Below are 15,580 nucleotides of genomic sequence, written 5' to 3' on the forward strand. Positions count from 1 at the left end.
GTGTGCCAACAGGAGTGGGACAGATCCTGCTGAGCCTGGTTATGACCCAGGCCGTGTTGTCTGTTTGTCAGTCACATGTGGGCCGGTGCCGAGGAATAAGTCATGCTCAGACTTTTTTTGACCAGTGAGGCTTGGGCCAGGCCAGACGTGTGACCGTGTGCCCAAACCCTGTGCTGTAGCTCCGAACAGAGAGGCTTTTGCGTCACTCAGCGGCAAAGAGCTCACGGGCTGGCAGCGCTGTGGTGGCTGTATTCCCACCTGTAGGGCCAAGCTCAGGGTGCAGGGCACTTGTTTACCAAGTTTATTGCTGATTCTAGATTTCTCAGGAAGAGTTTCAAAAATTGTTAGTGCCACTGGAGTGTCAGGCACAGCGCAAAGTTAAAGGAAGGCACAGCTCCTTCCTGGTGAGAGCAGCCATCCCTCTCCCTGGTGTTCCTTCAGTTCTCATTTTAGCATTGTATGTGCCAATATTCGACCTCTCCCATTGCAATTTAGGGGACTCCATTATAATTATGTAGTTCTTGACAATTGAATAGCAGCTGAGGATCACCAGCTGTTTCACTGCAGAGCTACAGGAGGGAAACTGAGGCACGGGGATGAAGGTACCTAAAGATGCCCTCAGAGTTTCTGGAGTGACTCGCCGAGGTTGCATGTCGCAGAGGCTGCCAACGCAACCCATCATTGCAAATGAAACTGATGGGAGCGGAAAGCAGTGAGCCTCCTGCCCTGCATTTGGCTTGGCTTGCCACCCTTCCTCTCCTCTTCCTCCCCCTCCTCCTCCTCGCCACCAGCACGTGCCCTCAGTCCTGCCTCGGCCAGCAGCCCGAGCCGGCTCCTTTAAGGCAGGCACGCCGGGGAATTGTGCACCGTGCCAGCCTTCGCTGCGAGTGCCTCTCCCGCTTCCCCCTCGGAAAGTTTCCTGCCCAATTGTTATGTGCGATCCGATCTGAAAGTTGCTCTCTAAGCTTCTTGTCACATTTTGACTTAATGAAGTGCAACTGGAGTGGGAATTGGGGTTCATCACGCCAGTCTCACTGCGCTCCCTTGTTGTCAGAAAACAGGGGCGGTTGGGGACCGTAATGCAACGCTGCAAGTCGTTATCATTCCGGTCAGTCTGTTTAACACAAAATTAAACAAAGAACTAATTAGTGCCTCATGAATTAATAAATGCGCAGTTGCCGGGTAGGAAGGGGAGGAAGGAAAAAAGGTTGTTGAAGGAAAGATACTGAAAAAGTCGAATTAGGATGTTGTGTCAAGGGGAAAAAAAAAATCTGAGTCCACTTTGGCGAAGAGTTTGGATCCATTGGTTTCCTTGGAATAAGCTCCCCTCCTCCTCCTGCGTCGTGCTTGTCTGCTCTAGAGCAGCGATGTACGGGCAGGCATGGGGAAGAGGGACATCTGGATTTCTTCACGGTGTTCCCTAGAAGCTGGAGCTGGGATCCACAGGCCAGTAGCCAGATATAAATATTTATCCAAAGAGCATTATGCCCAGATGCAGGAGCTGAGAGGTGCAGGGTGGCAGCCCGTCCTTGGAAAGGAGGGAGGCTTCGAAGATGGTCCTGGCGAGCAAGTCTCCTCTCTTTGTCTGAACGCTTTGGAGCTTTGTACTTTCTGGTGAGGGGTGATGTGTCGTGGCTGGGCCGTGTCCCCAAAAGGTTTGTCTCCCTCTGACTCAGGGGAAGGAGCCAGCCCTTGGTCTCCCGAAGCAGAGGAGGGGGCTGGAGCAAGTAAAAGGGGAAGAGGAGGTCAAGGAGGCAGGGAGAGGCAGGGAGGACGAGGAGGGAGGGTGGCAGTGGGGTAAGCAGGAAGAGGGGCAGGTTGAGGTGGCACCCATGACTTCAGAGGTGGCAACACATTGCTCACTTTTCTAGAGAATCCAAGATTGTCACAGTAACAGTGCATAATCTCAGATTAACTATGTCCCAGCAACGCTCCCCTGCCCCTGCTCCTTGCCCTGTCTGTGCCGGCCAGCCCCGCTTCCCACATGGAGGTGTGCAGCGCCGGGGAGGCCACCGGTGCTCTCGCAGCGGAGCCAGGTACACGGGTTGCGCCAAACGCCCACCCGGCTGGCCAGCCCTGCAGGTGCCGTGCCGTGCCGTGCCCTGCCGCGCTGCGAGCGAGCGGGCTCTGCTCTGGCGCATTGTCAGGCAGGGAAGCAGGCAGAGCTGGGGGAGGGAAGAGTCCATCCTTAAGAGGACATGTCAAGTACAATTAGCGTTATCTGTCTAAATATGTACTGGGAACACAGAATACAAGAGGAGGCCTGGCTGGCTTTAATGGAGACATATGCAAGGTCATATTGCCTCATACAATCCCCCAATCTGATTTGGGGATTACACATTCTAAGTAAATTGGCGTTATTCCTCTTGCATCATTGATAAGCTGCGGCCGAAAGAAGGGGAGTAAAAAAAAAAAAAAACAATTAAAAACTCAAACCCAAGAATTGACCGTGCACAGGGGCAAGGGAGTGAAGCTGGGAAGGCAGAGAGAGTTACAGGCAGAAGGCTCAGGAAAGGGGGAGAGAACAAAAGGGAGGGAGAGAAAAAAGAGCATGACAGAATGGCAGAGAAAGTGATGGAAAGAGCAAGGAAGAAAGGGAGAACAAAGGGAAGAAAAAGGTGAGAGAGGGGATGAGAGAGCCAGAAGGACAGAGGGTGCCCAGGTGGGAGAAGGACCTCAAGCGGGGGAGCTGTTCCTCCAGCCGTGTCCTCAGCCTTGTGAGCACCAGGATTTGCATGGGGAAAGGAGCCAGGCTGGTTATGCATCTTCCTTACCCGAGGGGCTCCCTGTGCTCCGTGTCCGTCCATCCATCTGGGATATCTCACCAGCTCCTTCCCGCTCTGGGTCCCGGCCAACACCAGGCATCTATCTTTGGCGCAGCAGGCAGGCAGCGGTGGAGTGCAAGTGACAGGAGGAGGCCGTCCGCACGCACAGAGCACCAGGGCCCCAAAACACAGGGGAGAGCCACAGCGGCAGCACAGACTCCCCAGAGCCAAGTCCCTCTCACTTTTGCTCTCCGAGGGGCTAAAGCGGGGTCCCTATGAGGGGCTGGGTCGCGGGGAGCTGTACTGTCAGCTGGTGCTTGGCGCAGGCGGTTTGGGCTCCTGGATTCAACCACAGACTCACTGTGCGTGACCTCTGGCCAGTTTTTCATTTCACTGCCACGTCTTGGGCAGTTGTGATAGCTGTTTTGGCAGGGTTGCAAAACAGAGACTGCAGGAATGGGGCAAGCACCCTTGCCACTGTGCATGAAGCCACTCCATGCTCCCTGTCACCTTCCGGCTCTGGGAGAGGGAAGTCCCTGGCTGGCTGGCTGTGGAGCAGTCCTCCCCCTCCCGCGAGCTCTCCTCCCACCCTGCCTGTGCAGGATAACCCCCTCCGGAAGTCTCACGGCACGGCTTTTATGCTCTGTCACATTTTTGGAACATATGGTTTTAAATAATTCAATTTACTTTTCATGTGTTTTGCTGTGACTTTTTTTCCCCTGTCCCTTTTCCCTTTCCTCCTCGCTCTGCATTCTCCAGGAAGGAAGACGCACAGATGAGTGGATAAGGGGGTTCAGTGCCTTGGGACCCAGTCCTGCACCCCATTGTCTTGTGCCCCATTGGTGTGCAAGGCAGGCCTCTGCGTTAGCACGCTGGTGAACCTCTGGGAAAGAGGGATCAGCAGAGGAAATGGGAAGATCGGAAAGGGAATAATTTGGCATGGAGCAGAAGGCACCCTTGGGTGTGTGGGCAAAGTACGGTGCAGACCAGCATGAGGTCTGTCTGTGGTACCTGGGAAGCAGGATTCAGGCCAGTAATAGCTGCTCTCTCTATGCTAAGTTGTTCCCAGCCCTCGTTAGGAGTCTCATGCACAGCAAAGTGCAGGAGTGCCGTGTGTCTCACGATGTGCATGGTGCTGCATGGTGCAGCCAGAAGCAGGAAAGCACTTTGTTCCCATGCAAAGTCGGAGTGCCCCGTGCTGGCCCTGCTTGCAGCTGGGTTCTCACCCAGCTTTTTTGAGTGTCTGTGCCTTGGCCCTTGGTCAGGTGCGCCCTGTGTATTAACTGGATCCTTTCTCTTCCCTCTCCAGGATGAAGTGAATTTAGAGAAGAAACCAGGCCTTGAAATCTCCGAAAGGTAGGAGAGACTTCAGACTGCAATGGGTATGTCACTACGCCCTCCTGGGTTCTCTTTTCCTCTGCGTGTCTCTCACACTTTATGGCCTGCTCGCTGTGGCTGTGTCTGCACTAGAACTTCTGGGATTGGACCATTTTTAGTTATAAAGAGAGATGAAAACAGAAGAAGGTCTAATGCAGACATGACCTATGTGTGTCCTAATCCTGTCTTTGTCTTTGTACAGCAGTTGTTCTGGGCGCCTGATTTTGTCATTGTGGGTTTTCCTCAATATCTTCTCTACTGCCTCTGTCTTTACAGATAAAAAAAGTGTGTAAGGTCTTTGGTGAGCAAGGTACCACTTTATCTTCATCCACGTGGGCTGGTGAGAGATGGATAAGGTCCTTTCACTGAAAAGGATGCAGTCTCCATCTCCTGTGAAGTTTTGCTGAGCTCAGTTCACATAATTTAGGATGGTGATGTGCATGCTTTCCTCCTCTTCTGGCATATTTTTATCTGTCCAGACTGCAGCACCATGCTGGTAGGATGGAAACAATTCTGTGTCTCCATCAGAATCCTGACTTTTATGGATTTTCCCTTTACCTGGACCCTCATGCTCTGTGTTACTGCAAAAACCCCAACTTCACAGTCTCCTAGAGCTGGATGGTCACTTAGTCCATGCCTGGTAAGAGTTAGATGCCTAGAGCCCAGGCAAATGAAAGGTGATTGCTTCTCTTAAAAGCCTTGTCTCTGTGTGCTGGGTAAGAGACCCTGTGGCACCTCAGGTGATGGTCACTGAGAAGTCTGTGCTGTGCCGAGGCAGTTCCTGCTGTCCTTGCCTCTTCGTCATGACCCCAGGGAGACTACAGTGCTCCCTTGTGTGTCACCTGAAGAGTTCCCACTCTCTTCCCCACATCTCTGTGCTGTACCCTCTGCAGCGCCGCCAAGTCTCGCCTCTGTCATTGCTTCTCTCCCTCCCCCAGCGCCAAGACCACTCTGGGACCAGCCTAGGGCAGGGTGGCGGTGGTGGTGGGGAGGGTGGGGAGCGCTCTGCCCTGTGGGATGTCAGCTCAGAGGTGCTGGGAGCACTCTCGGCAGTGTGTCTGTGCTTGGAGCATCCCTGCAGCAGTGGGGACCCCCGAGCCCCAACGTCAGGGAGCTCATAGGCTGAGTCCGAGCGGTATCGGAGGGGCCCGGGCTGGCTGGGGTGGGAGGGGGCCCCAAGCCAGGCTGGCCAGTGTCAGAGGTGACCGGTGGAAGGCCAGTGTTATGTAAATACCGCTGCTGTAACATGGCAGGCCTGAATGGCCCTATGCGTCCATCCATCATTGCTGGGGAACAGAAGCCTCCCTGGGAGCACGGGGGGCCGGCAGCGCGGGGCATGCAGACACAGGCAGCATGTGCCCTACTCATAAACTGTTTGTTTTCTTTTTGTCTCTCTCGTTTCGGGGCACCCCACTGAGAGCAACTCTCTGTTTTGTCCTTGCAACCTCTTCCCCAACCTTCCCCCCACCACTTCAGCCCTTCCTTTTCCTCCCTCCTTTCCCCCGCCCTTAAAAAAATGGGGGGGGAAGAAAAAAAAAAAAGAAAGTCCCCAGTTCACATTGCGGCTTCTTTCTCTGACTTCAAAGGCTCCCCATCATTGTTTGGGATCGGCAGGCAGTGGCCCTGAAAACGTGATCACAGCCGGGCACAGTGTAGGTCACCACCGAGCGCCATGCTCCGCGCGCTGAAAGGAACAGGCAGATTCTTCCCTTTTCATGCTTCACAACCCTGGTTACAGCGCTCTGCCTCACCCGCGTGCTCCTCGCTGCGTGGCTATTCTTGCTCTTTTTTCCTCCTTTTCCTCCCGCCCTCTCTCTCTTTCTCTCAGGTCCCTCATTTCTCTTTCCGTTTGCTCTCGTTCTGCCCTCCTCTGTGCCCAGCATCACACGTCTCATACTTTCTTCTCTTTCTTTTTTCTGTTACTTTTCTTCCTCGCTCTCTCCTGCCTGCTATGGCACTGCTGCCCCTTCTCTCTCTTCCCTCTTTGGCGCTCTGTTATAGAATCGCTGTTTTCTTTCTCCCTTTTCCCTCTCCTGCAGGTCAGGCTGGAGGTTGGTTTCCTCATGCTCCCCGTTCCTGTTCAGTAGCAGCCTTGCTCTGACATTTGCCCGTGTTTCTGTCTTCCCCTGTGATATCTCACTCAATGTGCCCTAAATTGCGGAGGTTCTGTAATCTCTGGATTAGCCCCAGACAGCCTGCAGTCCTGTGCTCCCTGCAAGGTGCAAGCCAACTGCTTTCATGTGCAATGGGCTTACTCCCCCAGAGTTCGGCGCAGCCTTACGTGGGGAGGCAGTGCACGGTGCCTGCCAACAGCCTCGGCTTCCAAACTTGCTCTCTGGCTTTGCTGGTTAACCTGTGAGGAGCGGGCAAGTAGGGTTAGTGTTGAGGCCAAATTTGTGAAGCCAGGCGCGGACTTCACGTCTGTCACAGGGGAACAGAGGAAACGTTTGAGTCTTGTGGGTTTCATGTGGAACATGTTGCTGATGGTAGTGCTGGAGGGCAGAGTTAGGCAGGGGTAAGGCAGAGTGAAGCAGGCCCAGCAGTTTGCATGAGCATCTGAGAATACTTTTGCAGTGGATTTCAAGTGGGAAACATCTCCTCGTTGTTTTGAAGCTTGGGCGCATGTTTGGCTGCGCGGTGAGCCACAGTCAGACGGCAGCTCCTTGCCTGCAGACATCCCCCCCAGCAACACCAAGAGTTTCTTCTTGGCTGCAGCAGAAGAGCAGAGGACTCTGTACCCCTCCAGCACCCGGCCAGGGTACAGCCGCCCTGCCCGGAAACAGAGATCACGGTGCTTGTGCCTCTGGTGATTTGTGAGGTTGTTTTAATGCCGAGGAGCCCACCAGGACTTGTCTCTTGCTAAATAGGCATATTAAGGGACATTGCGGCAGGGGTTATAGAGTAATAATTTGTCCTAATGAGCTGGTGTCACGTTCTCCTAGGCCGAGCTGAGTGCGAGCAGGAGCCGCGGTAGGAAGGGGCTGCACTCGCTGACCCGTCAGCCCAGGTTAATGAAGTACTGCGCTGCTTGCGGGGTCGGAGAGCAGAAGCCCAGCCAGCCTGCGGCAGCTCGGGGGGACTGAGGGGAAGGATGGGGCTCTCCCCTCAGCGGAATGCCCCAGGGAGAGGCCTGTGCCCTGCAGGACAGAGCAGCAGGATGCACGTTATGACACTGCGATCTCCGTGCTGGGCTGGCGGGCTGAGTGCCACCGCATCCTCATCAAACCATCTCTGCAGGCAGAGGTGAACCTGCTGCAGCTGGGGTTTGGCAGAGCTTTGTCCTCACGCCCTGCAGGACAGCCCAGGTTGGCATACGTGGAAAGGGGCTGGAAGAGTAAGAGAGAAGAGATCTCAGCTCTTTTAGAGGTGCTCCCAAGACTGGCAGGGCTGAGCTCCCACACAGCCAGACCAAAAGAAAAATTCCTTACGACATCAGGGAATAGGTGCAGGCAAGTGGCCAGTGGTGATGACCAGTGTCTAGCTGGGAGGTTTACAGAGAGATGCCACGTGTTCACCTTTCTCTGTGCACAGAGTGCATGAACAGACAGAGGAAGTTCCCTCTGTCCTCCTTGTTCCCTCTTTCTCCTCCCCTTTTCCCCATGGCTTCCTGAGATCTTTCGCCTTGCATGGCAGCTCTTAAGCCCCTTCCATCCCTTCTGGGTAGGTGGGCAGCAAAGGCACAGGGAGAGGTCTGCCAGTGCCCCAAGACACTGAGGGCTCAGGCTGGCGGCAGAACATCCTGGGCAGCTGTGGTTTGAGGAGGGCTCCGCACTCTGCGGGACAGGGCAGGAGAAGCCAGGAAGGGGGAGTCCTGCCCCACCTGCTGCCTTGGGGATCCATGGTCTGCCTTGCCCTTGTGGATCCCACCACCTGCTCCATGCTGGGGCAGGACAGTGCCCATGGCCACACTGGTGCCCTGCAGTCTACAATACAAACCCTGTATACCGTCTTCCTCCTCCTCCCACCTGTCTTTCTTTGCTCCTTCCCCCCCCGCTTCTCTTTGCTTTTCTCTGTCTCCATCTCTCTCTCCCTTTCATCTACTCGGAAGGCTTTACTCTACTTCCTTGTCACCCTAATTGATTGCATTAACCTTTCAGCGTATTGGATTTCCCCAGCACCGTGCAGAGAGCACTGTGCAATATGCTTATAATCTGGGCTGTAATGGACAGGGAGCAGTCAACGAGCCCCTGCTCCAACAGGTTCTGCTGACAACTTCTTCTCGGGGAGGGGGAGAGGGAGCGCGCTGGTGCGACCAGCACGGCGCAGCCCTGGCCTCGCTGCTCCCCAGAGAGCTGGGTGGCCGCGTTAGCTTGTGAGAACAGAGTACTTTAAAAAGGATCCAGCTTGGGGAGCATGGGGAAATGTCATATTTGACCCTATTCCCATAATTTTTCTTTGGGTCTGAGCCCCCCTCTCCCCTGTCTGCTCTGTCTACAGTTTTGTTCCATCTGTTCAATACTAAATTAATGTACGCTTTACATTTAGGCACTTGTGGCAGGATTTGGGCTAGTGGCAGGATGAGAAGACAGTATCATGGAATATGTATGTTTTTATATCATGCTTGCCTTTGCCTTTTCCTTTAACTTTGGTGTATGAGGATGTGAGGGAGGTGGACACATTTCCTGGGGTTTCAAAGATAAAAGCATAGGAATGTTGTGCTCATGAGGAAGACAGCACCAGGGTGCAGAGAGATCAGGAGGCAGAAGCCCTGAATTATCTCTCAGGCTTGGCCTTGGGTAAGTCCTTGCACTCCCTGGTACCTTATTTCACCCCCCAGGATGGCGGAGCTGTGATTTCGGTGCCCTGTGACGTGCTGCAGAGTCTACAGGAGGGCTGTGGGGAGAGCTGGGGCTGTTATCTGTGCTCACTGGGCAAGGATGGGAAAGCGGCTGCAGACAAGCATTGAAGCCACACAGCCAAGCGTCACTGCTCACGCTGTCTGCGAGGCAGAAATAAACCCACAAGATCAGTGGCAAGAGCATGTGAGTCTGCTCAAGGCCTGGTACCCTGCTGGTGGTCAGGGCTAGAGCTGAGAGATGCTTTGGCGTTCATTTATTTTAAAGGACTACAACGATGGATCTGCCACAGTCTTCTGGTGATGGTGCCCCCTTTAAAGTATCCTAGCGCAGGCTTCAGTTCAGCAGAATGCTTTGAGGACCGGGTTGAGTTTTGCTTAAGCCAAAGTTATTTAAGCACGTTTTTAGAAGTTCCATTCAACATGGACCATAGCATGAGACCTAGACCCTTGTGATGCCTTTTATAGCTCTCCTTTTTAAATAGCGTTTAGCACAAGAGGGGTCTTCATTTATGGTTATGGCTCCGTGTACAAACTAGCGATAGTGGAAGGGTTTCTGGTCACTTCATAGGTCTTTAGCTCAAGAGTTATGTCATCTTGTTAAAAGCCGAGTTAGTCCTGCCACTTTAGAAGGTGGCCCACTCTGCCCTGGGGACGTTTAGAAACTTTGCAAGGTCCTGAGCACAGCAGGAGGAGGGGACAGGGCTGTATCCCAAAAGGTAACGGTAAATTCCCAGTCTCTGTTTTTCCAGGGGTCAGAGAGACAAAAAAACTTTATTCCAGGTGATCATTCCAAAGAGTGGGAGGCTCCTTACAAGCCAGGAGGTAGTTGAGGGGAGGGACTTTGTTTTAGGTTAAATAGAGAAGGAATAGGAACAGGAAGCAAAGGATGAGAAATTTAAAACGAACAAGAGAGAAAGAGAGCGAGCGAGAGCAGCACCTCCTAAATGGAAGAGTAAACAGGCACTCCGAGGCATTAACTTAATTGATTGTTCTGCAACAGGCTGAACGCTGTGTTATTCTGTCGCCGTGGCAACAACCCAAAAAAATTGTCAGCCTGTTTGGATGAAGTGAAGCGAAACATTCTCTAATTTGCGGTGATCCGGGTGTTTGTTTTCCTTCCGAAGAGGCGGGGGCTCTATTGATCTATTGTTTGCACAGAGCTTTTTTTTAATGGCGATATGGGGAAAGCAGGAGCTGGGGTGTGCTCCCGGGGCAGGTGAGGCGACGGGGGTGTCTCTGCTGTGTTTCCTCGGATCTGCTTTGCAGGGTGGCTGTGCAAATCCAGCTGAAACTCCAGCGGTAGGAACTGTCCCAAGGAAGCTTGAGGACAGGGGAAAGTGTTTGGCTGTGATGAGCTTGTGCCAGAGCTACTGCTTCGGTCCTTCCTCTTCTCATCCCTTTGGGTTCTTGCAGTCCCTTCTGTATTGCAGTCTCTGGTGTTAGGTAAGGACAGCTACAGCTGCCTCAGGGACACGAGCAGCTCTGTCACCCCCCAGCTCCCTTCCCAGATCCATACAATTCCATTTAATGTGTGCAGACCTGTGCCTGTGCGCACCCTGTACTTGTATGAATGTATTGTTGCACGCTCAGTACAAAAGAGGAGTCACGTTTGAGTTTTACCCCAGGACCACTGCTGTGGGAGGGTAACAAAGCACCCACTTGGAGCTATTAGAGCAACAGAGAGGTGAAATCCCTGGGCCAAAGGATGGGAGATTTTGTCCCAGGCTGCTCCAAGGGGCTGTGGGGGACACAGGAGATAGGGATGGCCACAGTGGGATGGGTGGGAAGGGTGAATTACTCCAGGCACAGCGTGGACCAGACCCCAGGGGGCGGCACGGGTGGGAAGAGGCACCACAAGTTGTGCAGTGGCTTGTGCACCTCGTCAGCTGCGTCTGGCCACACACAGCCCTGGGGGCCAGGAAGGAGCTCCTGGGTATGCCACTTGCTGTCAGCACATGCTTGGTTTCAGAGTGAAATGTCGCTGCAGCACTTCCTTCAGCTGGGAAATGTTCACTCAGAATGGGAAAGCCCAGGAGACCGTGGAACAAGCCCACGTGGCCAGGGGTGAGCAGCAAGGCCTTGGGCCAGAGACATGATGCCAAGAGACGGGTTCTGTGGCAGCGGAGGGGAAAGCTGGCAAAAAGGTGCCTTACAGGCCTGCAGCAGGGGGAACAGGCAAGGATGGCTCCGAGCCAGTGGGAGGGTGAGTGGCAGAGGTGGCTCTGGGCCAGCGAAGGAGAGCAGAGAGGGTTGCCTCGTGACAGAGGATCAGTAAGAGGGACAGGCTGCTGACCTTCCTTGTGCATGGCCCTGCAAGGAGGTTTTACCCTCTTGTTTGGGGTTTTCTGCACTCCTACGGCCTTCGGGCACCCCCGTGTTTCCCATCCAGGCAGATCATCCTCATTACTCCTTGGCAGTGTCCCAGCCCACACGCAGCTCAGTCCAGCTGCAGCACAGGGGCCGTCCTGTTGATCCCTAAGATTTCAGGGAGAGCTGTAGATTATGTTAGCGTCAAGTGCTGGAGAGTGTTGCTTTGTGGGGTGTGCAGGGGCAAAAACCCACAGTGTGTCACCGTGCTCTTCCTGCCTCCCTCCCTGCTCCTTTCTCTGTTGTCTCAGGGGGTTTTCCTCCTCTGTTTTGCTTTATCACCCTTTTTTTCTTCTCCCTCTCTCTCTCTCCCTCTCCTCTATTTCACTGTCTCCATCTGGTTTTTAACTCTTCTGCTCTGTTGCTCTTTCTCACAGTGTAGACATGGGTGGGGATAAGAGGCTGTCGCTGGCGGGTGAGCAATGTCCCTAGGCACTGTGTCCTGCTTGGGGATCTGTCCCCCGTGCTCCCGGTGGGTGTGCGTGGGTGAGGGCACCGTGGGCAGGTGAGAGAGGAGCTCTTCACATCTCCCAGGAGAAAGCTGAGCTGCCAGTGAAAGTTTGGTGGTTATTGGCGTCAGGAGAAGCTAAATAACCCTGTAACTGGTATGAAGGTGAATTCACGGTCTAGTGAGCACTGAAAATACGAGAGGGCTCTGAGACAGGCAAAGTGTGGAGAGGGGAATACAATTCGCCCATGGCTCAGGACAGTGCTGTGTCTGTAGAGCGGTGCAGGGACGTGTGCTGTTGCCATCCTGAGCGTCAGCTGCAGCTCACCGCCTTCTGGGGGGCCGGCTGGGACCAGGAGGGTGCTCAGTACTGCAAGTTTGGCGACAAATGAGGCATGCACACGTTGACACGGCAAGAACGCCTGCAGGGAAAGTCTGTGTACCTCTGGCTGTGGGCAGCCACGTAACGTCTGACTGCACAGCCCTGTACACATGCGTGGCTGTGTGCCCACATGGTGCCATGAGGCTGTGCACATACGTGTGCGCAAACGAGCAGACAGCAGACAGCCGGACCCACCCAGGATCCCGCAGGTTCACATCTCTGCGTGTCCTCCTGTGTGTGGATGCATCCACAGCCGTGCGAACATAGGGGTGCAGGCACACACATGCTACAAATACAGTCCTCTGCTGTCTGTGCCGGCTCGCAGTCAAGTCAAATTCCTCTCTGGTTTAAGTACACTCTAGTCAGGCAGCACAGACAGATTTATCCCAGCATATCGTGAACGTCTGTGTGGTTACCTGCTGTGAGCGGGAGAAGAGTTGCAGGAAATCTATTCTCCTTCCAGCTGGGAGAGGCTGATGCCTTGGAGTACCAGGAGATGTGCAGAGAGGAAAACCCCTTCAGCTTTTCACCTGGAGCTGGTAATCTCCTTGCGCCGAATCCCTGGAACCAGGGAATTGCATTTGAAGCTCAGCCAGTGGTGATTTAGTGTTAGACATTTGCAGAAGAGACTTTGATTAATTCGTAGTAAAATCAAGTAGCACTTGGGTGCCAGCACCACATTCCAGGGTGAGCCGGCGACCAAGGTGCGCGCTGGGCGGGCTGCCAGGTGCCTGAGCAATCCCCGCGGAGGTGGCAGCGCCATCCAACCCGCAGCCTCTCCCTGCTTGGGCTTCTTAATTATTAATTTATTTTTCTCCCTTCCTTGGCAAAAAAATAGTATTTGGTAACGACCTCAAATTGCAAAATGCTGATGATTTGGAGAATGTGTCACAGAAGCTCCAGGGTGATAAAGGGGAGACGAATCCCAGCCAACAATCCGGCTCAGCCAGTTTGCCTATTTATTAAAGAAAAAGCCCAGATCATTAACTTTTTTGTTGTTGTTCTGTTTGCCGGCAACTCCCTGCTGGCAACTTTCGGGCGCCCAGTAAATTAAACCGAGTATCGGCCTGGTTCGGGGCAGCCTGAGCACCTAGTTAAAGCTGTGAAATGCGTTAGAAACTGGCTTCGTTTATGTTAGCGCATGAATAAACCCTTTAGGGTACCACGCGAAAGTGCTCTCTGGCATAAAAGCGGTGTCGGAAAATCCTCACTTGCTGCCTCGTGGAGGGTCAGGTATTGTAACTGGAGAGCTGAGCTTCGCTTCCCCTCCCGCTGCTTGTTCACACAGTTAATTGCCCCTCGACACGTTGCTGTGCCATGTTGGTCCCCGGAGAAGCTGGGCTGGAAAAGAGCATCTGTAGGCACAGGCTTTGTTGGTTCTCCATTTGCCTGCTTGGTTTGGTTGTTGAATAAAGAACAGTTTAGGGATGGGCTTGCCTGCCTGGTGCCTCTGTGAACTCCGAAAGTTCCTTGTGCTATCAGGGAAGGGTGATCACGTCCCCCTCCTCTGGAACATCCCACGTGTTCGCTGAAGTAGTGCTTCAAGCTAAATCAGTTTGCTGAGGGCTCCAGCTTCCCTTAATTCAGTGTCAGGACCAGGCTTGCATGGCTATTATTCAAGAAGCTTTATCAGAAGCACAAAGCTAGCATCTGCCCTCCCGCTTCCCTCTGGGCATCACCAGCTCTCCTGCCCTGGGTTTGGCACACAGAGACTCGAGGGACTGCCTCGCGGAGCCCATTTGCAGGCAAAACTCGTTTCAACTCCTAGAGAGTCTCGGCTGTTAACGCTGGCTACGGGAGTGCGGTGGCTTGTCACTAGTCACTGGCAGAGCAGCGCAGAGGTGCAGAGAACCAGCTAGAACTGAGGAGCTCCTGTGGGAAAAGGGAGCGGAGATGCTGCTGAGATGGCTAGCCTCTCCCCTTCCCTCTTTCAACCCAACTGAGTTGTAATTAGGGCTGGATTTTAGGGTTTGCTCTCAGCTCATGTCCGAGCTCTTTCCCTCAGAGGCAGCCACCTTCTTCCCTAGGCCTGGTTCATGTCCCTCCACAATCATTTCTCTGGTGAAGCCTGCCCAGGCCCGTGCTCACGTGGGTGCTGATGGGAGGAGAAGGGTATTTTTCAAGGTTTCTGCTAGGTTTTTTTCTTCTGAAATACAAGGATGTGCAATTTTTTTAGTTTCAATTTAGCATTGGAGAATTTTATAATTTAGTAATTAAAATCTCTGATAGGCTTTAGAAATTGCAGCTAATTGAATTTAATGGGAAGATGATTTTCAATTTTATTTGATTACCCGGACCCCTGGCATTGGTATTTATGGGAAAAAAATGGGAAATGTGCTGTGTGGGCTAAGATGGCATAATTGAATTAGGGCTAATCGGATTTCTTCGTCATGAATTTCACTATAATTTTCCTATAATTTTCCATTAGATATCTAGTTTACAAATATTCACAAAGAAATGAAGCTCTTTCGGAATGGAGATTGCTGGCTAACAGGATTACAGGGACGATAGCTCGGCACTGCCAGCCCGGGCTCCTTCAGTAATGCAATCGCTGCGTCTGCCTCACACTTACCGCCCGCCGCTGCTCCCCGCACCCCCTCCGGCCCACTGCCAGGGCTCCCCAGGGGCCGCGGCCACGCTTTCTCAGGGGTCTGTGCTGCCTTTTCACAGTGGTGTCCATGTGCCACTTCCCTGCACTCGTATCCTCGTGCACGGGCACACATGTCCCTGCCGGTGCTGTGCTGGCACGTGTGCACGCGCGGCGTCGGCGCGTACCCGGGCTTGCTCGGAGTCGCTGGCGTGCGTGCTCGCATATCCCCTGTGTCAGCACCGGCGATGCTCAGGCAGCCTCGTTGCACAAGCAGGGCCAGCCCACGCGGATGCACGCGTGCTGCATCATGGGCATCTCTGCCGTGCGCTCGTCACCGTGTCTGACGTGCAAGGGGACACTTTGCCCTCCCTCCCTGTTGCTGTGGTGGGGATGCGGCTGTCACATCCCTGAGGAGGGGTCGCAGTCAGTCCCCGCTGTATGCAGTCCAGGATCTCCTTTCTCTGCTCTTGCTGCCCATTTCTTACCTCCTCCATCATCTCCCCCCACTTCCCCACTGCCACTTCTAATGAATGAGTGTCCGTCCCGCCTGCTCCATCAGGAGCCCCAACATCCCTCTGTACCCGCCTCTGTGTGCCCCCCGTGGAAGCAGGGCTGACACAGCCTCTGCCTGTGATGGGGCAGGTAGAGCAGAGTGGATAACGTGCCAGCCTCCCTCTGCCTTCCCTCCTTTCTGCCTCTCGCTCCTGACCAAGCCAGGTCAAATACAGAGTGAATTTATGGGGACCATCCCTGCTCCGCGGCATCAGAGTCCTGTAAAATCCAGCCTGTCTCTGCCTGTCCCATCTCTGCCACTTGCTGGGCTGCATGTTGAAAGCCTTTCCCTGTCTGCTGA

At 53.8% G+C, this 15,580-nt stretch overlaps 1 protein-coding gene across 2 annotated transcripts in view; it reads left to right on the forward strand.

The window, feature by feature from the left end:
• The window catches only part of CASZ1 (castor zinc finger 1), a 209,094-nt gene that overhangs the window by 92,466 nt on the left and 101,048 nt on the right, over positions 1 to 15,580 (forward strand). Inside the window, exon 3 of one of the 2 annotated variants that reach the window (XM_063353813.1) lies at positions 4,075 to 4,147. In XM_063353813.1, the coding sequence (XP_063209883.1) occupies positions 4,144 to 4,147 (4 nt within the window). In that variant the 5' untranslated portion in view covers positions 4,075 to 4,143. The remainder of the gene's footprint in view (positions 1 to 4,074; positions 4,148 to 15,580) is intronic. The other variant, XM_063353811.1, reaches the window with a different exon arrangement.

Source organism: Chroicocephalus ridibundus, chromosome 16 (genome assembly GCF_963924245.1).
Source record: "Chroicocephalus ridibundus chromosome 16, bChrRid1.1, whole genome shotgun sequence".
Lineage (NCBI taxonomy): Eukaryota > Metazoa > Chordata > Aves > Charadriiformes > Laridae > Chroicocephalus > Chroicocephalus ridibundus.